This window comes from Hyperolius riggenbachi, chromosome 4 (assembly GCF_040937935.1).
Source record: "Hyperolius riggenbachi isolate aHypRig1 chromosome 4, aHypRig1.pri, whole genome shotgun sequence".
NCBI classification, from domain to species: domain Eukaryota; kingdom Metazoa; phylum Chordata; class Amphibia; order Anura; family Hyperoliidae; genus Hyperolius; species Hyperolius riggenbachi.
In genome coordinates, this window is record NC_090649.1 from 284,953,883 (window position 1) to 284,976,841 (window position 22,959).

General features: G+C 40.8%; 1 protein-coding gene across 2 annotated transcripts in view; it reads right to left on the bottom strand.

Moving 5' to 3' along the window:
- Window positions 1-1,213: 1,213 nt before the first annotated feature.
- The window catches only part of CEP85L (centrosomal protein 85 like), a 273,930-nt gene continuing 252,184 nt past the window's right edge, over window positions 1,214-22,959 (bottom strand). For both annotated transcript variants that reach the window (XM_068231365.1, XM_068231364.1), the window contains exons 9-13: window positions 16,960-17,077; window positions 16,727-16,777; window positions 10,207-10,314; window positions 4,473-4,686; window positions 1,214-1,478 (exon numbers count right to left, since the gene is read on the bottom strand). In XM_068231365.1, coding sequence (XP_068087466.1) covers window positions 1,312-1,478; window positions 4,473-4,686; window positions 10,207-10,314; window positions 16,727-16,777; window positions 16,960-17,077 — 658 coding nt within the window. In that variant the 3' untranslated portion in view covers window positions 1,214-1,311. The remainder of the gene's footprint in view (window positions 1,479-4,472; window positions 4,687-10,206; window positions 10,315-16,726; window positions 16,778-16,959; window positions 17,078-22,959) is intronic.

Genomic DNA, 22,959 nt, shown 5'->3' on the forward strand with positions numbered 1-22,959 from the left:
TACATCCAGTGGCGTAGCAATAGGGGGATGCAGAGGTTGCGATCATACCGGGGCCCTTGGGTCAGAAAGGCCCTCCATCAACCATAGTATTAGCTCTTTACTGGTCCTGTGCTAGTTATAATCACTTCTATAGATGCTTTGAATAGTAGTGATCAGTAACAAACTGTTCCCCATCCCCTGCTTGCACCTCTTACTCGGAGGTTGTCATTGGCAGATTTTACTGCGCCGTATCAATTGGTATGTATAGAATGCTTGGGGGGTCCCAATGTAATACTTGCACTAGGGCCCATTGTTCCTTAGCTACACCACTGGTTGTCATTCACTGGGTAATAACTCTTATAAGTGCACCCTTCGTAGTTCTTTGGTTGTAGTGGTGGTTATCTTGTAAATGTTTCAACCCATATTTTAAATGTGTTTCAAAATATATTATAATTCTGCTACTTGATGTTTTAAGATACCATAGCATGTAAAGGTGTACTTTAAAGTATTAAGAAACAGTAGTTAGTGCTGACCTGGCCCAGACAGAGTTGTGTACCATGGGCCCTCAGGGCAAACGTATGTACACACAGTGCTGGCAGCCATTTTGTGACCAACAGTAATATTCATGAATCTGTATCTTTATCTGATAATTAGAAGAGGTGAATCTGTCACCTGCTGCTAATTAAATATTCTGCCTCCAGTACATGAGAGTTTCTGCTAAGTCTTCAGAATGTTAGACTGTATGTAGTGGCAAAACCGATGTCCAGTGCTGGCTAGCATTTCATTCCAACAGTACCAGGAGATGGGGCTTCCCATGCTCTCTGTGGCAGTAAACTCCAATAAAATGCAACATTATTTCCGCACATATAAAATGATCTCTGCAGGTAATGCAGCCCAAACCAACAATGAAGCTTCCATGCTTGTATGAAAATGGTAATGAAAATCAAACAGACTGTGTCTCATATCAGCACGCGCACACACGCACACAAACACACGATCAGCCGTTAAACTCCAAATATACATTGCTTTTAGGAATAGCCGTCAGCTGGCAACCACCTTCATACTCCAAGTTTTCTCCTGGGCTCTCTGCACAGCCCATAGAAGGTATGATGTACTTTACATTCATAACCTTTGCTTAGCAATAAGGACCAGCCATTTTATATAATGAGAGGATCACTTTCATGTTGATCAGATGAAGAGATGAGCGGGGGATTTCTGGAGAAAGCACCTCAGGTGTGTTCTGCATAGTACATATGCCAATTTTAATATGGCTCCCAGAATGAAATGCAAGTCATTCTGCTACAGAAGCATCTCATATGACGTCCCAATCTGTCATTGGGTGATACAGTTCTCTCCCATATCCTGAGCATAGCAGTCCGATAAGGTAGTCCTCAGTTCATCAATGTCTCTGCGTAGCTGACGCACATCTGCCAGTTTTTCAGTGAGGGCCTCCTTGCTGTGGTGACTAGCTTCATGGTCCTCAGAGGAGCAGTTAACAGCTGTGAATAGCAAAACACACAAAACACAAATAAATTAAGGAAAGCCAAATCCATTGCTTAACAGACTTACATTAAAGCTAACTTGAAAAAGTTATTTTCTTCTTTTAAAAATACTTAATACAGTAGCTGTACTCCACATCATCTGACTAGAATGCTTCCACCAGGAACAGATTTAAATATCAGGTGCTCTAACCTTCCCAATCTGTACACTTCCTTCAGGAGAGTGACTCAGAAAGCATGACTGCCAGGAAACCCAGCATTTTTAATTAGAGAACGAGAAAAAGATGGCAGCCTCCCACTAATAAAAGAAAAAAACTGAAAAATACTAAGTGTTAGTAAAAGAGGTCATTTTTAAATTTGTTTCAGCAATAAACATGGTGCACTTATCAATCTGAAGATTAGAGGGGAGAAAGAGAGACATGGAGTGTGTGGACAGCAGCAATCACACTGAAGAGCCCATTCTACATCTTATTTCCACTCACTCTTCCTTTCTAACGGCTCTTGTAATACAGTCAACAGAACCTCACTGTTCCTCATTATCAATCCTTTTTTAAATAACAGACAGTTCAGTCAGCCATGCTACATCTCAATTCAAGTCAGTTTTAAATTAAAAGGCCATACTATGCCATCCAATGTGTAAGTAAATGTTGTGCTAATGAGGCCTCTGCTGCTAAATAAACTGCTTTAAGAAAACAACCCTGTGCCCTGAAGCAGTCTACCTGAAAGGAAGAGTGGCTATTTTTCACAGTGCATTTTGCGATCCGATCGAAGTTCAATTGCAAAACACTAGATACTCACTACTGGAAGCTGCGTGGGGGATCGCAAAATGCTAGATACTTTACTGATGGAAACTGCGTGGGGATGTCTCCATTAGAGCGCTGTTTGCAACAAGATTTTTCCCCATCACAACTGTCATGCCTACCACAATTGCAATGCGATAGGCCTTCGCTACAAAATATAGGAGGGCAGGAAAAATGCACCGTTATGCAATTTTTTTTTAACAATTCAGCGGCTCAAAATATTTCCCAGGCACTTTTTTTCTCCCACTGGAAATTGAAAATGCAGCACGATCGCACTGTGCACCCGATGGATGGAAGCCGAATCATGGTAGTGGTAAACAGAAGCACAATAGTGTTTCATAGTGGAAAATAGCCCTCAACAATTTAATCTGTGGGTCGCGCTGCCTGACTTGGCAACATAATACTATTCAGATAGAAAGGAAGTGGGATACAGACAGAGCGGAACTTTATAGCTTGCAGATCAGAAAGTCTGTGCTAAAAGAGAAGGCTAGGAAAACATTTGTTCAGTATTCATGCAGAAGAGGCACACTAATTGCTAATCAAATATGCATTTATGAAGTAGACAACATGTTCCTGGATGACCCACTTCCTCCTAAGGAACCACTTGTGTATGTAAGTGAATCCACACACTACATAGTTTAGTATTCTGCTGGCCCACAGACAATTGTGCACTGACATCCAGGGTTTGATACAGACAGTAAAGGGAAATACTATCATCTATGTACATCTATTGTACAGAAAAACATTTGTGTCCAGAGTTGGGCTTTAAAGAGGAACTCCAGTGAAAATAATGTAATAAAAAATTGCTTCATTTTTACAATAATTATGTATAAATGATTTAGTCAGCGTTTGCCCATTGTAAAATCTTTCCTCTCCCTGATTTACATTCTGACATTTATCACATGGTGACATTTTTACTGCTGGCAGATTATGTCAGTGGAAGGAGATGCTGCTTGCTTTTTTGGCAGTTGGAAACAGCTGTTATTTTGCACAACGCAACAAGTCTCCCACAGTGTGATGTCAGAACCATGGTCCTGACATCACACTGTGGGAGGGGTTTCACCACAATATCAGCCATACAGAGCCCCCTGATGATCAGTTTGTGAAAAGGAAAATATTTCTTATGGGAAAGGGGGTATTAGCTACTGATTGGGATGAAGTTCAATTCTTGGTTACGGTTTCTCTTTAAGGAAGCAGACCTTGTTCCAGGGATGCAAATTGACATTAAGCTAGTTCATCATCTTGTGCAGCTCTACAGACAAGTTCTATTACCTTCCGCATTGATTTTAACAGGCTGTATAGTTAGAAACAAAGACTACACTTCATTCTGACCACTAGAGTTCTCAGTTTATTGATGGGTGTACATGTTCTCCATGATTCTGAGAGATTTTATATCCATCCTCGCACACTAAGGGATTTATGGCTAGCGTTACTAGAAATACTGGCCACTTCTAGCTTTTCTCCTGCAGCAGCTTTTATATGTAAATGTACCCTTTAAGAGACAGCAGAATGGTAATAAAAAGCAATATGCTAAAAGCAACTAGATACTGTAAATACTAATGACTTTGCCTTCAGGAAATATGCAATATTTTCACATCTGCTATGGACAAAATCAAAGCACTTTAAAAGGAAAACTTAAAGAGAACCTGTACTGAGTAAAAATATTTAAAATAAACACATGAGGTAACTTCAAATGAAAATTACACAGTTACCTTGCCATCAGTTCCTCTCAGAAGCTCACCATTTTCTTCTGACAATAATCCCTTCCAGTTCTGACAATATTTTGTCAGATCTGAAATATATCAGTTGCTGTCAGTAAAATATCAGTTGCTGTCAGTTATAGCTGAGAGGAAAACTGATGTACCAGGTAATGTCCATGTTTCCCTATGGCTCAAGTGGGTGATATTACAGTTTAACAGTATGCTGACCAGAAAGCTGTTATGGGGTAATGGCCATTTTCAAAATGGAGGACGGAAAATTCCCTTGATCATAGTGAACAAATAGGACGCAGGAATGGAGAAAGACACTGAGGAGTAGACTACATGGAAGGTAAGTATGACTTGTGTATGCTTATTTTGACTTTTATTTTCAGTACAGGTTTTCTTTAAGACCGCCTCCTGCACCCTAGGAGTTTTTCATGTGGGTAGAAGGAACAGCAAGGGATGACCCCAAACTGTAAGAGGAGGCCACTTACAGCGAATGCCCAGGAGCAGAGAGAGATTGGGCTCCTTTCCCTGAACTCGCTGGTTGAGGATACTGCAGAGAGCTTTCAAGTCAAACAAGCAGTGGGACATCTCCTTAAACAGTTGCTCAGCTACTGGCATCTTCTCTGACAGGGGTTGTCGGGACATGAGTAGCTCTTCCAGCTGTGTACATATGGAACGGTTCTCTTCTTTCAGCTTCTCATTCTGCAAGGAAGAAAGGAAAATCTGTATAGTACCAGCAACTATGTGCCATCCATGGATTATGACTTCTATACACTAATGCTAGCTATACACTTATAAACGTTTACCCGATCAGAAATCATTTGAGTGTAGCAACTGTTTTACCAACTTTCATCAATCCATTTCAATCACATTTTTAAATCAAAAGTCAAAAGCTAGCTTTGTAATGTTTAATGTAGTGCAAAGCTATGAGGCCACCGATCTTCCACCTGCTCCTGATCAGTAACAGGAAATGACCTTTCTTGATCAGGTTTCAATGGAAGCCTCTGGAGGATAGAGAGGCTTCCCTCTGCCTAGGTAAGTAGCCAGTTGGGGCACTTTTATTACCGCAGGTACACTTTAAGGAAACTTAAGTCATAAAAAACAAAACTAAGTTTAGCCACTTGAGGACCAGAGGTATATACCCCCCTAGTGACCAGGCCATTTTTGTACAGTTCAGCACTTCACAACTTTAACAATTTATTGTTCCGTCATTCAACTTAGCACCCAAATTAATTTTACCTCCTTTTCTTCCCACAAATAGAGCTTTATTTTGGTAGTATTTGATTGCCGCTGTGATTGTGTGTTTTTATTTTCTCTCGCGTCTACACTCGCTCCTCACGAGATTACGCCATACGGCATGATCTAGGAATGAGAGAGCCAATCTGCCGCCGACCATCCTGCATTAGGCGGTCGCACAGTGGTTAACTCACCTGGGGCTTCTACTGGCCCCCCGCAGCCACCCTGTGCCAGCGCTATCACAGAACGATTCTCCGCAGTGGAGAGTGCAAAGTGTTGATTTCGTTGACCAAATCAGTCACCAGCCACTGCAGCTGTGCAGCCCTGGCCATGCCCTCAATCAAGCTATGAAACTTAGTCATTGCGGGGGAACCGAGGATCGTTCCGGATTGGCGCGGGCACAGAGCAGCTACAGGGGGCTGGTAGCAGCCCCAGGTGAGTTCAACTTTTTTTTTTGTTTGTTTGTAACTTTAGGTTTCCTTTAAAGAGAACCGAGGTGAGGTGGATTTTTAAAATCTTAATAGGACACAAAGGCATGTCCTGTGCACAATGACATGCCTCTGTGCCGTTCTGCTGTCGCCACCAGTCTCCCCTTCTCCCAGGCTCTGTTGCCCCCCTGAAAATAGCACCAGGATAACGACAATCTGCTTGTCGCTAACCTGTTGTTCACCTGACATGTGTCAATCACTGCTCTTCCATTACATTAGTTCCAGTACAGTACTTCCTGGGTCGCGGCTTAGCTTCCAATTGGAGGAAGCTAGCGGAGGTGGGGAGAGCCATGTAATGAAAGAGCAGTGATTGACACATGTAAACAGAAGGCTAGCGACAAGCAGATAGTCGCTTAGTCGCTAGCTTGGTGCTATTTTCAGGGGGGAATGCAGAGCCGGGGGGGGGGGGGGGGGCAACTGGTGACGACAGCAGAAGCACACAGAGCAAGGCTGTGGGGTCGGTACAAAAATCATCCGACTCCAACTCCTCAGTTTATGAAACCACCGACTCCAACTCCGACTCCAGGTACCCAAAATGGCTCAGACTCAGACTCTTACTTACAAGGGCAGTAGATTTTGTACAAAAATCATCTGACTCCACAGCCCTGACACAGAGGCATGTCATTGTGCACAGAACATGCCTCTGTCTCTGTGTCCTATTAAGATTTTAAAAATCCGCCTCGGGTTCTCTTTAAATGCTTTTATTACACACTGAGCAGGAAAGAACTGGGTTGGATGCGGATGAAGATGTACAGTCCACTAATGAATACTACAAAATGTATTTTGGTGTTTTAGAATCCTCACTCACTTCCACCATCAGCAGCACATGTACCAACACATGAGACACAAATAGGCGACTTCAAGATTCAAATTCCTATTCTATCAGCTCTGGTAACTCAGAATAATATTAGACACTGGTTGAACTCGATGGACGCAAGTCTTTTTTCAACCCAAATAACTATGTAACTATGTAACGTAGTTTATTCATGAAAAAAAGGGTTTTTATTTTTTCACCAATTTCCACGTTATTTCTCTAGGATAATGCTCAGGAGGAAATACTGAACATTGCCCTGTACAATGCTGTGAGATCAGCAATAAAGGAGCCAGTCACATCAGCCTCTCCATCATGCGATGACACGGAGGGGAGTCCCAGGAATTCCCCACCCATGCAAGAATATAAAATGGCAAAGAAGCATCAGAAGTAGACCAAAGCAGAAAAAAATAAATATCAGTAAAAAAAACAGCTGTACAGAAATTTCAGTGGAAGGATTACAGTGCATATGGCTCTCCCATATTCATATAACTCAGAAAACATTACCAGCCTGGCCTGTGCCCTAAAGGTTAGCACCCATGCACCTGCATGCCTCTCTCGCTTCTGCTGATTAGCTAGACTTGCATTGGCCCTGCAGGACATGGGGAAACGTGTGAAGACTTTCCTGCCGGTGTCCAGCACCTTCAACAAGTCAGGAAAACTTTGCAAGACCTTATCACCACATTTAGCATATATGCAGTTTATCTGATAGGCAGATTTCCCCCATTACCACCCACAAACAATGGGTAAAGTTGGTGTCCAGTAACAGTAAACCGCTTGCTGAAATTAAATTGCAGTGACAGATGTGCCGACTGCATAGCACTTGGACCTTGCTGGTATACAAAAAAAGAAAACATTTCTGTAATGTTATATTACATGGTCATACATGCAAGTGTGTGTGTGTATTTTCTTAAAAAGCAAAATGAAAACCAACAAAAAGGGGTCAGCCATTTTCCCCTATAGCGGCAACAGAGGTTTTGATAGTAAATCAGTCAAAGGTATACGTAAACTTCAGGAACGTAAATCTAATTTGTGTGGCTACTGCACTAACTAGCACAATATAGCAGCCTTTGCAGATATATATCCATAGAGGCTACTGTTGCAATGCTGAACAAAACACAAGCCAATCAAACTAGTACTCACAAAACAACCCAGTCTACATTCTCCAAATCATCCCTATGGCAACTCTCACTGCCAAATACAGCTGCCCCTCTTCTACTCGTCTCCAGGTTCCTTCTCTTTTTTTTCCTACAAGACTTTGCTTGACAGCCCAGACAGGTGGGATATTCTGCTGCCCATACATGTTAGGGTCAGAGAATTACTCTGATACATAATGTGCTAAATGTTAAAGAAACTAGTAAAAAAAAATACCATCGCACATTGCATTCAATGGCTGAAAACTAGCGGTTTCCAACTCAAACTAGCCTTGTTTGGACCTTTGCTACCCACTAGTAACTTTCTATAAAAAATACACACATACACTTTTTTTCCTGCAAAATTATTATACATGAGAGGCAGAAGACCGTAACTACAAGGTGTGTATCTGTTACATGGTGGATCCCTATGCTTGATGATTTTTTTTGGAACCCAACAAACAACTATAACATTTTTCATGATTCCAATGATAAGGTTCTCGGCTATGCCATAGTACTTTATCAGTGGTTACACATTCGCCATGGTGCAACAATGCATAGGGTACGTAGCCTTCCTCATAAACACAGCTATAAAATGTTTTCTTTTCAACGTATTGATTTTTAAAAGCTGGATTCGCAATGCAGAGCATTGTATTTCCCAGCAAGCTAGCTAGACTATTTATATAGATGTACTGTGTATGAATTACTATGTCAAGATTAGACTTATACTGGCAGGAAAATCAAGCATCTGAAGGCTGAGCTACACAGCAGGGTATAATAAAGGAGCTGTTACCTTGAAAACCTTATGTGTCACTGTCAATTAGGGAAGATGAGCAGCGGAATGGACCACCTGCTCTAATGTAATGGGGAAACGTGGCAGCAGAAGACATGTACACCAACTAATACAGTGGCTCAACAGCTCAGCATAGATGTTCACGTAGCGCAGAATCATTCATTTTAAAGTACAGTGGAACCTTGGTTCGTAAGAATAATTCGTTCTGGAAACATGCTTGTAACCCAAAGCACTCTGATATCACAGCAAATTTCCCCATAAGGATTAATAGAAACTCAGACAATTCATTCCACTATACAAAAACATTTATAGAGACCTATCTAATACAAAGTACTGCACTGTATAAAGAAAAAAAAAAAAAAGACTTTCACTATAACTAACAGAATGATTACGGTTAGCTCAACCCAGCCTTTAATTGTGTAGCTTTAAAGCGAATCTGAGATTAAAAACTACCGGTAACTATAACAAGTAGCTTGTCTACAGTATATATCTAACCTAAAGTTTAGATAGTTTACACGGCAAATCCAGCTTCAACAGTTTATGATTATTTATTCCTGTGATACAATGAGAGCGGCTATGCTCTGTTTGTCACATTACACACAGGCAAGCTGATAGCATCTCCAGCCCTCACCCTGTGAAAACTTCACTCCTCCCTCCACCCCTCTGCAATCTCTGGCTGGTAACACAGGAGCTTATTCAATGACAGTTGCTTTTGCACATTTTTGAGGATTTCACGGAAATATGGCATTGTGCAGTCCCTATACTCAGATTAAGTACAATTACTGGTAAGTACAATCCTGCAGCATCAAAGAAAGAGGAACCATTGGCTCAGAAGTGATGGCGTGACGCATGTAAACGTTTTGTGCTTGTATGTTGTGTTCCTTGCTTATCAAGTGAAATTTCAAAAGAATTGTTGCTTGTCTTGCTTAAACCAAGTTACTTGCAAACCAAGGTTTTACTTTAATGGTATATTTTCATTATTATTATGACTGTCTGTAGAAGAAAGTTTTTTTGTTAATATGATGTAAATCAATATTACATATCAATATTTTATGCCCATCGTTTGCATCCAGCAGGTGAACCCAACAAGCAAAAAGTCTATTTACTGAGCTTGTTTTATGATATCAATATGCAACATACACACGCTAGAGTAAAATCGGGCAAGGCGGCCTATAACTGGCATATGCACGGGGGCAATCTATCCCCCTCAGTGTGTCAGTGAGCAATCTGGCTTCCTAATCACCCCTGAGATGCTGCTTGTGCAATGCTCTGTCAGACCTCCTTTTCCTTCACACCAACAGTACGCATCTATAGCCTCGGCCCTGCATCGTCACCCAAGGGATTGAGTCCTGAAGCCTGCCGGGCAACAGTCTTCATAGGTGTGTATAGTGTCCATGTTCAAATAGGTAATCTGTAAATGTAGAACAGAGTAGCGCATCCACATAGAAAGATTTGGCAGGCCCTATATGTGCTATATGGTGATAGCTACAATGTGACTAATGTAATGCACTGGAGATGGGATCCTTAAAGGGAAGGTCCAAGCAAAAAAAAAAATGAGTTTCACTTACCTGGGGCACTAGCGGGAATGTGTAAAAATGTACGCAATTCGGCCCTGACCTCCGAGGTCAGAAAGCTGCCAGCAGGGGACTGGAGCAGCAGTGAGTGACTACGAGGGCACAGGATGGCTGCATGGGGCTGGTAGAAGCCCCAGGTAAGTGAAACTCATTTATTTTTTTTGCTTGGACCTTCCCTTTAACTTACCTCCAGGAGCAGAGTGCGGAGTTTTTCTGTACAATCTGCTTGCTGCGTTATCTTCTTCTCTAGCTCCAATGCACACGATCTCTCCTGAAAGAGCTCATCTTTTAGTGCCTAAACAGGACAACAAAAGAGAAATAAGCAACAAGTACTACAGGTGCACACTTACAATATGTGAGGTGATGCACACTTAAAGTGATTGCTAGTTTCAAAAATGCCAGTCTTTGATAAAGAAACAAGTACAAAAAATTACTGAGTTTTCAACGACAGCTTCTGATAGACATTTGTTCCACAGTACAAACTAAAACCAATTTCGGACACTTCCAACAGAAAACCTTCATTTCCAAAAAGAACTGCGTATCTGCCCATAAAGCAGCACAGAATTTTGAAAGGACCTCTCCATATTCAAAAAGGTATTTTCTCTAATTATGTTTTAATAAAGACGTGATCTGTATGAAGGCCCCTATGCCAATCCCTGACAGAAACGGAGTTCACAGTGTTTTAAGCTCTAAGCGTATAATTGTTTCTGAAGGACTTCGAGGCCTACCACTTGAGGACCGGGCTCATTTATGGTGATCTGTGCTGAGCGGGCTGGAGAGCCCACAGCACAGATTGTGTGGAGGCCAGGGCGACCAGACTCCTCCCCCCCCCCTTTTTCCCCCACTAGGGGGGGGGGGGGGGGGGGGAGTCCTGCTGGGGGGGGGTCTGATTGCCGCCGGCTACTTGTGGTTAGCGGGGGGGGCTCCTCAAAGCCCCCCTTCGCAGCTATTTCAGCCCTCCCTCTGTTTCCCTCCCTCTCCAGCAGCACGATATGATATAAACACAGGGGATTTCTTCCCCGCGTGTTTACATTTAGCCTGCGAGCCGCGATCTGAGGCTCGCAGGCTGTTCACAGAGACACCCTCCGTGAACTGACATGGAACGGCCGTTTCCATGGTAACACCACTTCGACCTGCTGATGCCTATCGGCGTTAGGCGGTCGTTAAGTGGTTAAGTTAAATGCAGGGTTTGAATTTTGAATGATATTTGGTGTAACAGCTTTAACTTGCTTTTAATAATCTTGCCACAACTCTATTACCATAGTCTCTATGGTGTTTGGTCTAACTAATGCTTTCCTCTGGGTTTGTTTTTCTATACAGTACACTAGGCTGCATTTATGTATATTATGGTGAATTGGGTGTATTCTGTAATATAGATTCTGACCACTAGATGGCATCCTAAGCTTCTTTCATACTTCACCACTGTAATCATCTATATGCGACCTTATGGTCGCCGTTGGCACTTCAGTTTAGATTACTTTGAGGCTGCCACTAGGGGGCCGCTTAAGTACTGCACTGAGCGATGGCCATTATGTGCACTGGGGGAGCCATCATTTAGAGCACTGTATCGGTTGCAGACAGCAGCACCTGGCGTGCGATTATACACTTTGGACAGCATCTTAGGTAATTATACCATGTAATCTTTTGTTCTCTCTATATCTCTCACTGGTTACTCTACCTATTCTACTTTACACTGCCCTGGGCTTGATTGTGGACTCATTGTCTTACGAGTGCACTATATGTAGGTTGGATATATGTATATCACTGGGAGACTTTTTGGGCCAGGATTTTCGCACTTACATAGGTTTTTTTGCACAGCTCTGTAATTGGGTCTGAATTCTTGGCCTGTGTATGCACTAGAGACAAAGGTGTTAACTATGATGGGTCTTTATCCTCTCTCTCGTGTGTGTGTGTATATATATATAATGTGTGTGCGTATGTATGTGTGTATATGTATGTGCGTATGTATGTGTGTATATGTATGTGTGTATATGTATGTGCATATGTGTGTGCGTGTGCATGTGTATATGCATGTGTATATGTATGTGCGTGTGCATGTGTATATGTATGTGCGTGTGCATGTGTATATGTATGTGCGTGTGCATGTGTATATGTATGTGCGTGTGCATGTGTATATGTATGTGCGTGTGCATGTGTATATGTATGTGCGTGTGCATGTGTATATGTATGTGCGTGTGCATGTGTATATGTATGTGCGTGTGCATGTGTATCTGTATGTGCGTGTGCATGTGTATCTGTATGTGCGTGTGCATGTGTATATGTATGTGCGTGTGCATGTGTATATGTATGTGCGTGTGCATTTGTATATGTATGTGCGTGAGCATGTATGTATGTGCGTGAGCATGTATGTATGTGCGTGAGCATGTATGTATGTGCGTGAGCATGTATGTATGTGCGTGAGCATGTATGTATGTGCATGTATGTATGTGCGCATGTATGTATGTGCGCATGTATGTATGTATGTATGTATGTATGTATGTATGTGCGCATGTATGTATGTATGTATGTATGTATGTATGTATGTGCGCATGTATGTATGTGCGCATGTATGTATGTGCGCATGTATATGTATAATATATATATATGTATAATATATATATATATATATATACACATACATATACACACATATACACACACACACACACACACACATGACTGTGGGTTTATACAGGTCCATGCTACTTTTTAGTTTTTAAACTGCAACATATTGATATTATGGACTGCTTTGAGACCTCGTCTTATGCATTACTATGGATTATACAGACATCTTATTGCCACTACCACATATGACTCAATAATGGTATTGTTAGATTATAGTTGGTCTGTGACACTTTGGTGTTCTTTCCTACTTGTACCCACTGTAATGTACGTGGTTAGTTTGTTCCAGTAGGCCTTAACACCATTTTTATGTATTATTTTTAGATTGTGTCTCATCCTTTTCCCGCTGTTTGGATTGTTCGGTCTATATTGGTAAGATAACTTTACCTAGGTGGGTTATGACCCCCCTATTTGAACACAGGCATCTGATGCAGGGTAGGTGTGCTGACAACAATGTTTGTATGTATTATGTATTTTTAACAGATTGAACGCACTTGTTTGCCTCTGAGGAAGCGGCCTCTGCCCGTGAAACACGTGTCAGGCATAATTTGTTTCTGGGATTGGATATCTTACTCCTATGACTGCAATCAAGTTTATTTGAGATTTATGAAGAATTAAAAGACTGATGCTTTTCCTCTAAAAACCCCTTGTGGACTGTTTTGTATATATTTTAAAGGACATCTGAGGTGAAAATAAACTGATGAGAAAAACAATTGTATCTATCATCCGCCTCCTAAAAATGATTTTTTTTTAGATACCCCAGAGTTTTATTTTATATTAAATCTAGTGTTTACGTTTTACTGTTTCATTGTCACTGCTCAATTACACCTTTATTGAAGTATGCGAGAGCTCAAATCTATGAATTATTGTCCCTTTTTATCTCTTTCCTGCTTTAAGAAAATTTACTGACAGGAAAGTATTTTATGGCTGTAATTACTTATCAGCGAGGGTTATGCTATAGTCGGACCCAATCTGACCTGGTCCCGACCCGGACAGAAACTGTCATTTGCATACCTGATTTTAACTCTTTCAGGCAGAGAAAGAAAAAAAAGGAACACAGCCTAGTTATTTGTGTGCTTGGCACTGTACATACACATGTCTATCTTATGTCACATGTCACCTCGGTTGTCCTTTAAAGAGTACTGAAACTTGCTTTTGGCTTGCATTGTTCCAAAAACAGCTTGTCCCATGTTGCTGCATTAGTAGTCAAACTCCTAACTGCTTTTAGCTCACTAGACAGTTCATTCGCTGGCAGAGGCAAAATGCAACATGAACCCATTGCAATTTCAATGTGTTTGCATGACATTTGCGATGCATTTGTTCACAGCTAATCAGTGTTTCTTCAACCTGTCCTCAAGGCCCACCGACAGTGCACATTCTGCATAAAGCACACATTCGCAGGTGGGATAATTGGGGTCTCTGCAGTGCATTGACTCCCTCTGTGGGTTTCCACAAAACATGCATTGTTGCTGTACCTTCAAATACAATCACAATGTACACACACATTACGCATGGGAAGAGCCAGCACACAATATACGCTCACACTGCATCCACTCACACATAAATATGATGCATTCACCCACCAAGTAAACTATATAGCTACCCACATATACCCCCACACATACAAAGCATGGTACGCACCCTTCTTCCCCTTTATAGGTCTTTCTTTAGTTACCCTAATTGTACTGCAGCCACTTCTCTCCTACAGAGGAGACATTGCAGTGGAGGAGAAAGGAGAGGACAGGCAACTTCTGGACTCTGCTGTAAGCACAAAAGCTCAGGGCTCATCTACAGAAACCAAAGGCTGCAAGCAGATCATCCAGCTGCTTAGGCGATTTGAAAACTCAGGTTGTGAAATCATGACAAAGTGCAACACGTGTCTAAATGAATCTTGAGCCACAGTCTGTAATAAAGACTAACAGCAAATACCCTCTATTTGTATTTAAAAGTACAAAAGCTGATTTACAGACACAAGACATAGTTAATCAAGCAGTAAGGACAACTCCGTGCACTGGCAGCGAATTAGAGTTTACTCCACCTCAGGCAATCATTCCAGACAATGAATAATGAAACTACCCACCCAAATCCCTCTTGTTATTAATCAAGAGCTAAAAAATACTCTGAGGCTTGTGTATGCTTGGCTGCCTATCTACACAGTTATGGAAGTCCCAAGAGCAATCATGCTCAATATTTGCTTCAAACTCAGCTTCTAATTTGAAGTTTATTGATTTCCATGAAACTATTAAAACACAATGGAAAATTAATTATAAAAAAACAAGTTTGAATAGCAATATGTGTCTTACTACCAACTACATAACAAAAAATAATGACTCTTTAGAGATCAGAGTATATATGGCACTAAGTTACACCCATGCTAAACCTTTTAAGTGCTGCAGAGGACTTGTCTGGCTCAAGCTCAGTACGGGAAAAAGTAAAACATCATGCAACTTTAGTAAGCAGAAAATATTGCTGTCCTACAAACAGAGGCAAAAAAGCCAAGAAGCTTGCCAATGATTGTGTCTCCTTATCCACTCCTTTTTCCATCTGTCTGTATATATTGTACTCCTTAAAGCAAAACTATAATTAAAATTTCCACTCTGCTCCAACAGGTGATAGAACCATTGTAAGTTAAAAGCAGAAACACGGGTGAAAAAAAGTGCCTGAATGGGTTAATGGGTTTACTTTCTTTGTCTCCTGGGAGCCCTATTAAGCACTGGACTGTGTGGTGCTGACCCACAACACTGTTATTTCATTTCAAATTGCAGGAGAAGTCTGCTCCTGCAAATATCTGAGACAGAGGAAAGAGGAACTGCTTAACAGCTTCATTCTGGAAAGGCAATATTAGTATAGCCAGCAGGTAAGTCTACACAACAGATAGGTCTGTAATCATTTTGCATTTCTTAAACATAGCTATGATTGCACATAAATGATTTTAGATTTATTTTTGTTTAAACTACCCGAATAACTGGATTGGAAATGCTTACGTCTTGTGCTAATGTCAGATATTGCTTGGCCAGATTCATCATAAAGTCTTCTCTCTCTAGGCTATCGTCACCTGCAAAGTACCCAGGAAGGTGCTGGGGTAGGGTAGCAATCATTCTTTGGTGATCCTGTCCTCCTCTCTATGTTTTACAGGAGGGAGTAAGGGGAGGATGATGGCAAAACCAGGTAATGGCTCTAAGGGAGGAAGCAACCAAACTGCTGGCAGAGCTGGGAAAGTTATACTTACTTTCACAGAGAGTGTCTTTCTGCTCCCCTTCTTGTTCAATAGTTTCTATTCATATTCCTTGGCACCACTGTCACCCTTCCACAGATGACCAAGTTCACCTCACAACTTCTAGACACCACACTGCTAATTGGGTAGCCAACCTATCAATAAAAGCAGCTCCCACTACTTCCATGGTACATATTTGTAAAAGTATCTGCGCTGGATGAATTAGCCATTTTGGAGGTGACAACAGTGGCTCCATGGAAGATCTGTCACTAGAGTAACCATTCACTGGAGATGAGAGCACCTGTATTTGCATTTCTCAGCACAGGTTACATCAGGACTCCATGATTGGAGTTCTACTTTAACCTTCCTGGCGGTAATCACCGCTATACGTTGCGGCGCGCCCACAGACCCCGTACGCTGCCTGGCCAATCAGTGCCAGGCAGCGCCGAGGGGTGGATCGGGACTCCCAATGACGTCACGACGTCGGTGACGTCATCACGCCCCGTCGCCCTCCAGGAAATCTCGTTCCTGATCGGAGATCGATGAAGGCGATCGAAGCGGGCGGAGGGATGCCGCTGAGCAACGGCTATCATGTAGCGAGCCCTGGGCTCGCTACATGATTAAAAAAAAAAAAAAAAACTGCCGCGCTGCCTCCTGGCGTAATTTTTCATACCGCCAGGAGGGTTAAGGTATCAATAGGCTATACATTTGAATTTCATCATCGGTTTTATTATATATGACTATTATTATTCCTGGGATTACACTTTTACTCCACAAACATGAAAAAGCCCAGAAGGCATGATATTTTTCCAAGCTGTTACGGATAGAGCATGAAAATTGAGGCAATGTAAAATCTACTGCTAATGTATACCTGGATTTCTGTAGAAAGGTTGTCAATTTGATTTTGTTGATTGTCAATAACCTAAAAGACAGAATATTAAGTTAATAAACATGTTTTTAAAGCTCAGGTTTACATTTCTATGAACATACATGTACTTCTTTTGTGTTCCACAGAGCACCATAATTATTTTGTCAGCACTGATAAAAGCATGCGCTGCATGATACTTTGAGACAGATAGGTTGCAGAGTCCATTATTTCCTCACCTTGTTTGCACGCTCATTCTGCTCTCGAAGCTGTTCGTTTTCAATCTGTAGCTGCTTGGTGTCCATGATAGGGATTCGGACTCCATCCTCTAAACATTTCTGGACTTTTTGCTGTAAGCTGTAAAATATAGAGGTTTACAACACGCATTCAGTGTGAAAGATTACTATTCCATACTGTCAGGTGGCTGTCATTACAAGAGGTATATACTAGGTTACTTTCATTGCAATGCGAGTACAGCCACATTTACCAAAGGAAGCAGGTGTGACCTCTGACACATTACTTTCAATAAAGCATAGCTATCACAATGTCAGTCAGAGATACGTGCATCTACTTTAGGGCCCTTTTCCACTGAAAAAACATGCGTTTGTGTTTTTGACCCATTTTGATGTGCCTTTTTTCTGACTGGCAAGTCTTGTCTTGATTTTTGAAAATAGATACTAGTGGTTAAATCACAACAAAATGCAAACGCATTTCTATGCGTTTTTCATGTGTTCATATACTTTACATTGAAACGCAAAACGCATCATAATCGCACAGACATGTATTTGCGTTTAAAAAAAAAAATATCGGAACGCAGGAGTGGAAAAGGCCACCCAAGATTCTTATTTGAAACAGGCTGCACTTAAAGAGACACTGAAGCAAAAAAAAAATATGATATAGTAAATTGGTTGTGTACTATGAATAATTACTAGAAGATTAGCAGCAAAGAAAATATTCTCATACTTTTATTTTCAGGTATATAGTGTTTTTTCTAACATTGCATCATTCTATAATATGTGCAGATTACACAACACTCAGCATTCAAAATGAGTCTTTCAGAGCAGTCTGTTAAGTAATGACCTCTCCTCTAGCAGAGGAAAAAGAAATAGTCCAGGAACAGTTGAGATAATAAAAGTCAGATAACAGCCCTCTCCACGACTAACTTAGTGGGAGAGCTTAATGGCTTGTTTGCATAGAGATAACAACTGGAGTTTCTCAACTCTTCCTGTACTGTTAACAAGTACACTGATATATCTGATCTTAATGTTTTATTTCTTAGCTGTGCTACACATACAAATCATAATATCATTTTTTTTTTTTTGCTTCAGTGTCTCTTTAAGAATCAGCAAACGCATGAGTTTTGCATTTTTGGCAAAAACGCAGCTAGTGGAAAAGGGCCCTACAGACTTTTCTTTTACTTTATTTACTTTTGTCCTCTAGGCACCTCCTCGTTGCTAGAGTATTTTCATAATACAGTATAGTAAATGTCTTTGTATATTCATTGCGTTTAATTGCCACCTCAATTATACAAAAAAACAAAAAAAAAAACGACAACAAAAAAAAACAAATTAACGGAGATGAGAAATACAAGGTGGATCACTTTCTTCCTGCTGTGTATTGTCCAGCATGTATTCACAATCAATAAATCTGTACACTGGCAGTGTTTCTAGGTGTTCTGTCTAGGCGGCTGTACACTCTACAGGTCACTGCCCCACTCAAGTGAAGGGGTAATAAAAAAAAAAAAAAAGTCTATGAACAGTTTACGCGTACCTTAAGGTATCACTTAACGCAAAAGAACTGAAGCAAGCAATATGTTTTGGGAAACCTACAGAGGCATTTCACACACTAGATCCACTTCCTCTGGTCAAAGTGAGTGTCCTAGTGTGGAATGGGATCTCTGAGCTATTTGCTTGCTGCACAAAGACACTTAGTTCTAACTCATAAAACGCGTTGTAGCATTCCCAATAAACATAGCTTACCGTACTTCAGTAACTGTGTTAGCGATTTCTTTCAAGTAAGCCACCTCTTTTAATTTAAACTGTTCTTAGACTTTTTATTACATCTGGGGTGTCTGCTCCCTTCCCTTCATTTGCCCACTCCTACAGAGGACACTTAATAGGAACTAGTTACACAGTAAGATTTGAACACTTCATTATTTTTAGGGAGCAACCACTTGGATTCAAGGATCACCTGTGTTGAGACTAACCAGTTTTCTTCACAAGTGCATCACTGTGGTTACCACTGTTACAACCTAGATTTGCAAGTATTGAACCATAATTGTCCTATTGTTTTGACATACAAAACTATATAGGGCTCCTGGTGCCCTGTCTCTTATTTTGTTTTTGAAAGGCACATAGTGACCAACAGGACCCCCTACAACTGTCTTCAAATAAAAGTTCTATTAAGCTGTTGAGAATGATGGTTTTCAAGTTGCAATCTACTTTATTCATACAGAATAAGGAATGACTAATTGGGAAACAATTTGAGTATGAAAGCCTTTAGATCCATTTTGGAGAATACAAACTTCTACATCCCATCACAACTCGGCCATCCTGAAGTGAGTGACTGAGGACAGAAGGAGAGTAAAGACTGCAGGTAGGTGGTAGGGACTGCAGGTAGGTGGTACTCATTTGAAGTGGATATGAGCGATCTGGTGGCTGGAGATGTGCTCAATCACCCCTAAACAGAGGTCTGAGGTGGCACCTTAGATTTAATACAAGCTTATAGCAACTGATATTAAGCTTGCTTTAACCCTTTGACAGCCTTGATAAAATGGAACATGGCAAGTGTTGTCAATGTACTCAAGAGCATCTAGTTCAGGGGTCTCAAACTCGCGGCCCGCGGGCCATTTGTGGCCCTCGATACAATATTTTGTGGCCCTCGCTGGCAAAAGCTTCCTTATAGTTAGCTTCAGTGCTCCCAAGTAATCCGCCGCATCCCCGCAGCTAAACGAGGGCTGCAGAGCCCCCATATTGCCCGGGGGGCAATCTGCTGGCATTTCCTGGAAGGGGCAGAGCTTTCAGCTTCAACTCTGCCCCTCCTGACGTCAATCGCCGCACGGATCTCCGCCTCTCCCCGCCCCTCTCTGTGAAGGAAGGGTGAAAGGGGCGTGCAGAGGCGGCGATGCGCCGCGATTGTGAAATTCCTTATGCGGCCCAGCCTCATCCTGACTTTGCCTCCTGTGGCCCCCATGTAAATTGAGTTTGAGACCCCTGATCTAGTTCATGGTAATCAAAAAAGGTTTAAAAGGTAAAAAACAGCAAGTGTTTTTCTAATGCAATGCAAATCTAGTTAAACAAAGCAGGTTTTTTTTTTTTTTTTTTAACTAAACCTAAATTAAAATAAATAAGATGACATTTTACTCTCTGTTCACATGAGAAAAAAAGGAAATAAATGTCCCTGTGTGTTCAGAACTTGTTCAGTGCTCTTATTTTGAAACCAAAAGTTCTAAAGGCAAAATGGCCAGGAAACTCATTTTTAAAAGTAATCAGCAATAGCAAAGTCCCTGTTCATCTCACATCAGGTTATTTTAATATATACTGAACTGCCATGTACAAGCTGCAGCCCAATGCAAACAGATGTTTCTATTGGTTTATGTGCAATCATGTTATTTACAACCCTTCTTTAAAAACAAAAAAATATATATTTTATGTCCATCATATGTGTACCACTAGCCACTCAGCAGTTCTGTGAGGCTTTTTACAAACTGTTTCATCAAATATTCTTTCACATTAAAAACCAATGTTGATGTTGATAATTACTATAAACACTAAGGAGCACAAAATGTATAAAACTGAATAAGGAAAAGCCATTTGCTTTAGGTAAGGGTGAAAAGCACCTTCAAAATGCATGAGCAGCTTCCTAAATCCTTTTTATGCGCACCCGTAACCCTTCCTGAATAATGCAAATGGTCTGTATATGCCGCAGTTAAAGCCCAAATATTAAATGATCTACCTAAAAGTGTGACAGCAGCACACAGGGAAAGCGTATAGGATACACCCTTTATTTCCTCCAGTTCTCTGCTGAATTACCTGGTGTGGTATGACTAATGCACCCATTCAGCTGACTTGCGTCTACAGGGGTTAGTCTCTCCATGTGGCCATTCCTGGATTGGCATAATGAGCAAATAACTGCCCCTCTTTTTGAGCTATTCAAAAGCTATGTGTGCATACAGCACAACATAAAAGCTGTGTATAGCAGTTATTGGATCACCTGTTGCAGTAAGCTATTGTATTCCAGGCACAGGGTAAGCTGCCCTGTCCGATCTCTGCAGGTTACACTCTAAAGAGAGCTCCTAACCATCTGCATTACCACCAACACAGCAAATAACTGTGTATTTACAGGGAAGCCTCTGTTTCTATAACACATTAGCTATAGGCCAGGAAATCGCAGTATAACATCAGCAATGGCAGTCATTTACAATCACTGCCGAGTTGAGGGAAACACATTTTTCTTGATTATCCTCATCAATTTCTTTTCTGCAACAGAGCTGCATGCCGTGCCTGCGCTTTACGCACTTCATAGAATTTTATCTCATCACAACACTTGCTGAAACTCAAAAATGTTTCTTTTTTGCTTAATTGCTTTCTGCACACTTCTACGTTTAACAAATGAATATCTGCATTTGTAATACTGGGTGACTCGCATACTGTTCAGAATCTCGGACAGTTTTCCACTTAAAAACCTGGGCATCATCTCCAGTTCCAATGCCAGGAAATGGGGAGCTTAAATCCCCCCTTCACTCCCTTCAATCATTGTAATGGGACCCGATTTGCAGACGCCACAGCTCAGAGATAACTGGCCATCAGTGAGAAATAATGTACATTAGACATCCCACATCGGCCATATTGTAGTGGCCATTTCTCCCTCATGGAATGTGCTTTTTCATTTTATAGTTATAAGTTCCTTCAGGGAAACCGAGACAAAATGCAATTACACTTACAAATAAGCATATCTTCTCATTTTACAGCAACTCATTTACTAGAATAAAGTGGTTCTTCTGTAACTGCATGCATTTAACAAGAGAAAGCTACTGCTGTGTGAAAGACAAAAAACAAAGCTAATCAAGAACATGGCACAAGGTGCAAAAAAGAGGAGATAGAATGTTGAGAAGAGTGGAGAATATAAGAGGTTAACAATGAGATGACACGTCTGAAGCATCTAAAGGTATAATATAGCCATGGCTAGAGGAAACCTCTAATTTCATGTATGTAAACACAGTCTAAACGGCAAAATAAAGCCAGAGTAAAGGAAGCTGCTCAGGCCAAGATACTAAAGGATGGTAACTATAATTTAAAATAGAAATACTCAAAAATGTTGAACAGTAAACTTTACCAACATAAAAAGCTCATGCAAATAAAGTAAAGTATATTGTAGTCAATGGCTGCTATCTTCGTTCTCTAATAAACCTTGCCAGTTGTCTATCTTCTGTGCTATGATGCTCTGCTTCTAATACTTGAAGTCACTGGCCCAGAATGAGCATGCAGATCAGATGCTTTGACTATGCCCTGCCTCCACTGGCTGCATGCTTGTTGCAAGTGTGTGACTCAAACTACTAAACCCAAAAGCTCGGTATGACAGCCAGACACCTGGCATATAAGGAAATGAAGATAGCAGCCTCTGTATTCCTCTCACTTTAGCTTCCCTTTAAGTGCTTGATTTAATTCACCCCTATATTTTTGTTAAGACTGATACTAAAGATCATTGTTACACAAACCGTTTTGAAATTTAAATGTTACTAATAGCTCTATCATTCCACATTGTGGTCAGCTGGGAATTTATATTTCTACGCAAAGTAAAATTATTAAAATGATGGCAATGGTACAGTATAATCTCGCTGAAATAAACTCTGATATAGTAACATTCAGGTAAAATAAACTACGTGTCCAGATCCTGGCCAAGCCCCATTATAAGTATATGGGAATTACGCCTAATATATTAAACCTTACTATACAGGTGAAACTTGAAAAATTAGAATATTGTGCAAAAGTCCATTTATTTCAGTAATTTAAAAAAGGTGAAACTAATATATGAAATAGACATTACACGCAAAGCGCAAAATGTCAAGCCTTTATTTATTATAATGTTGAGGATTATGGCTTACAACTTATTAAAACCCCAAAATCAAAATCTCAGTCCATTAGAATATTGTGAAAATGTTCAATATTCTAGACTCAAAGTGTCAGACTCGAATTGGCTAATTAATTTATATTTCATATATTAGTTTCACTTTTAAGTTG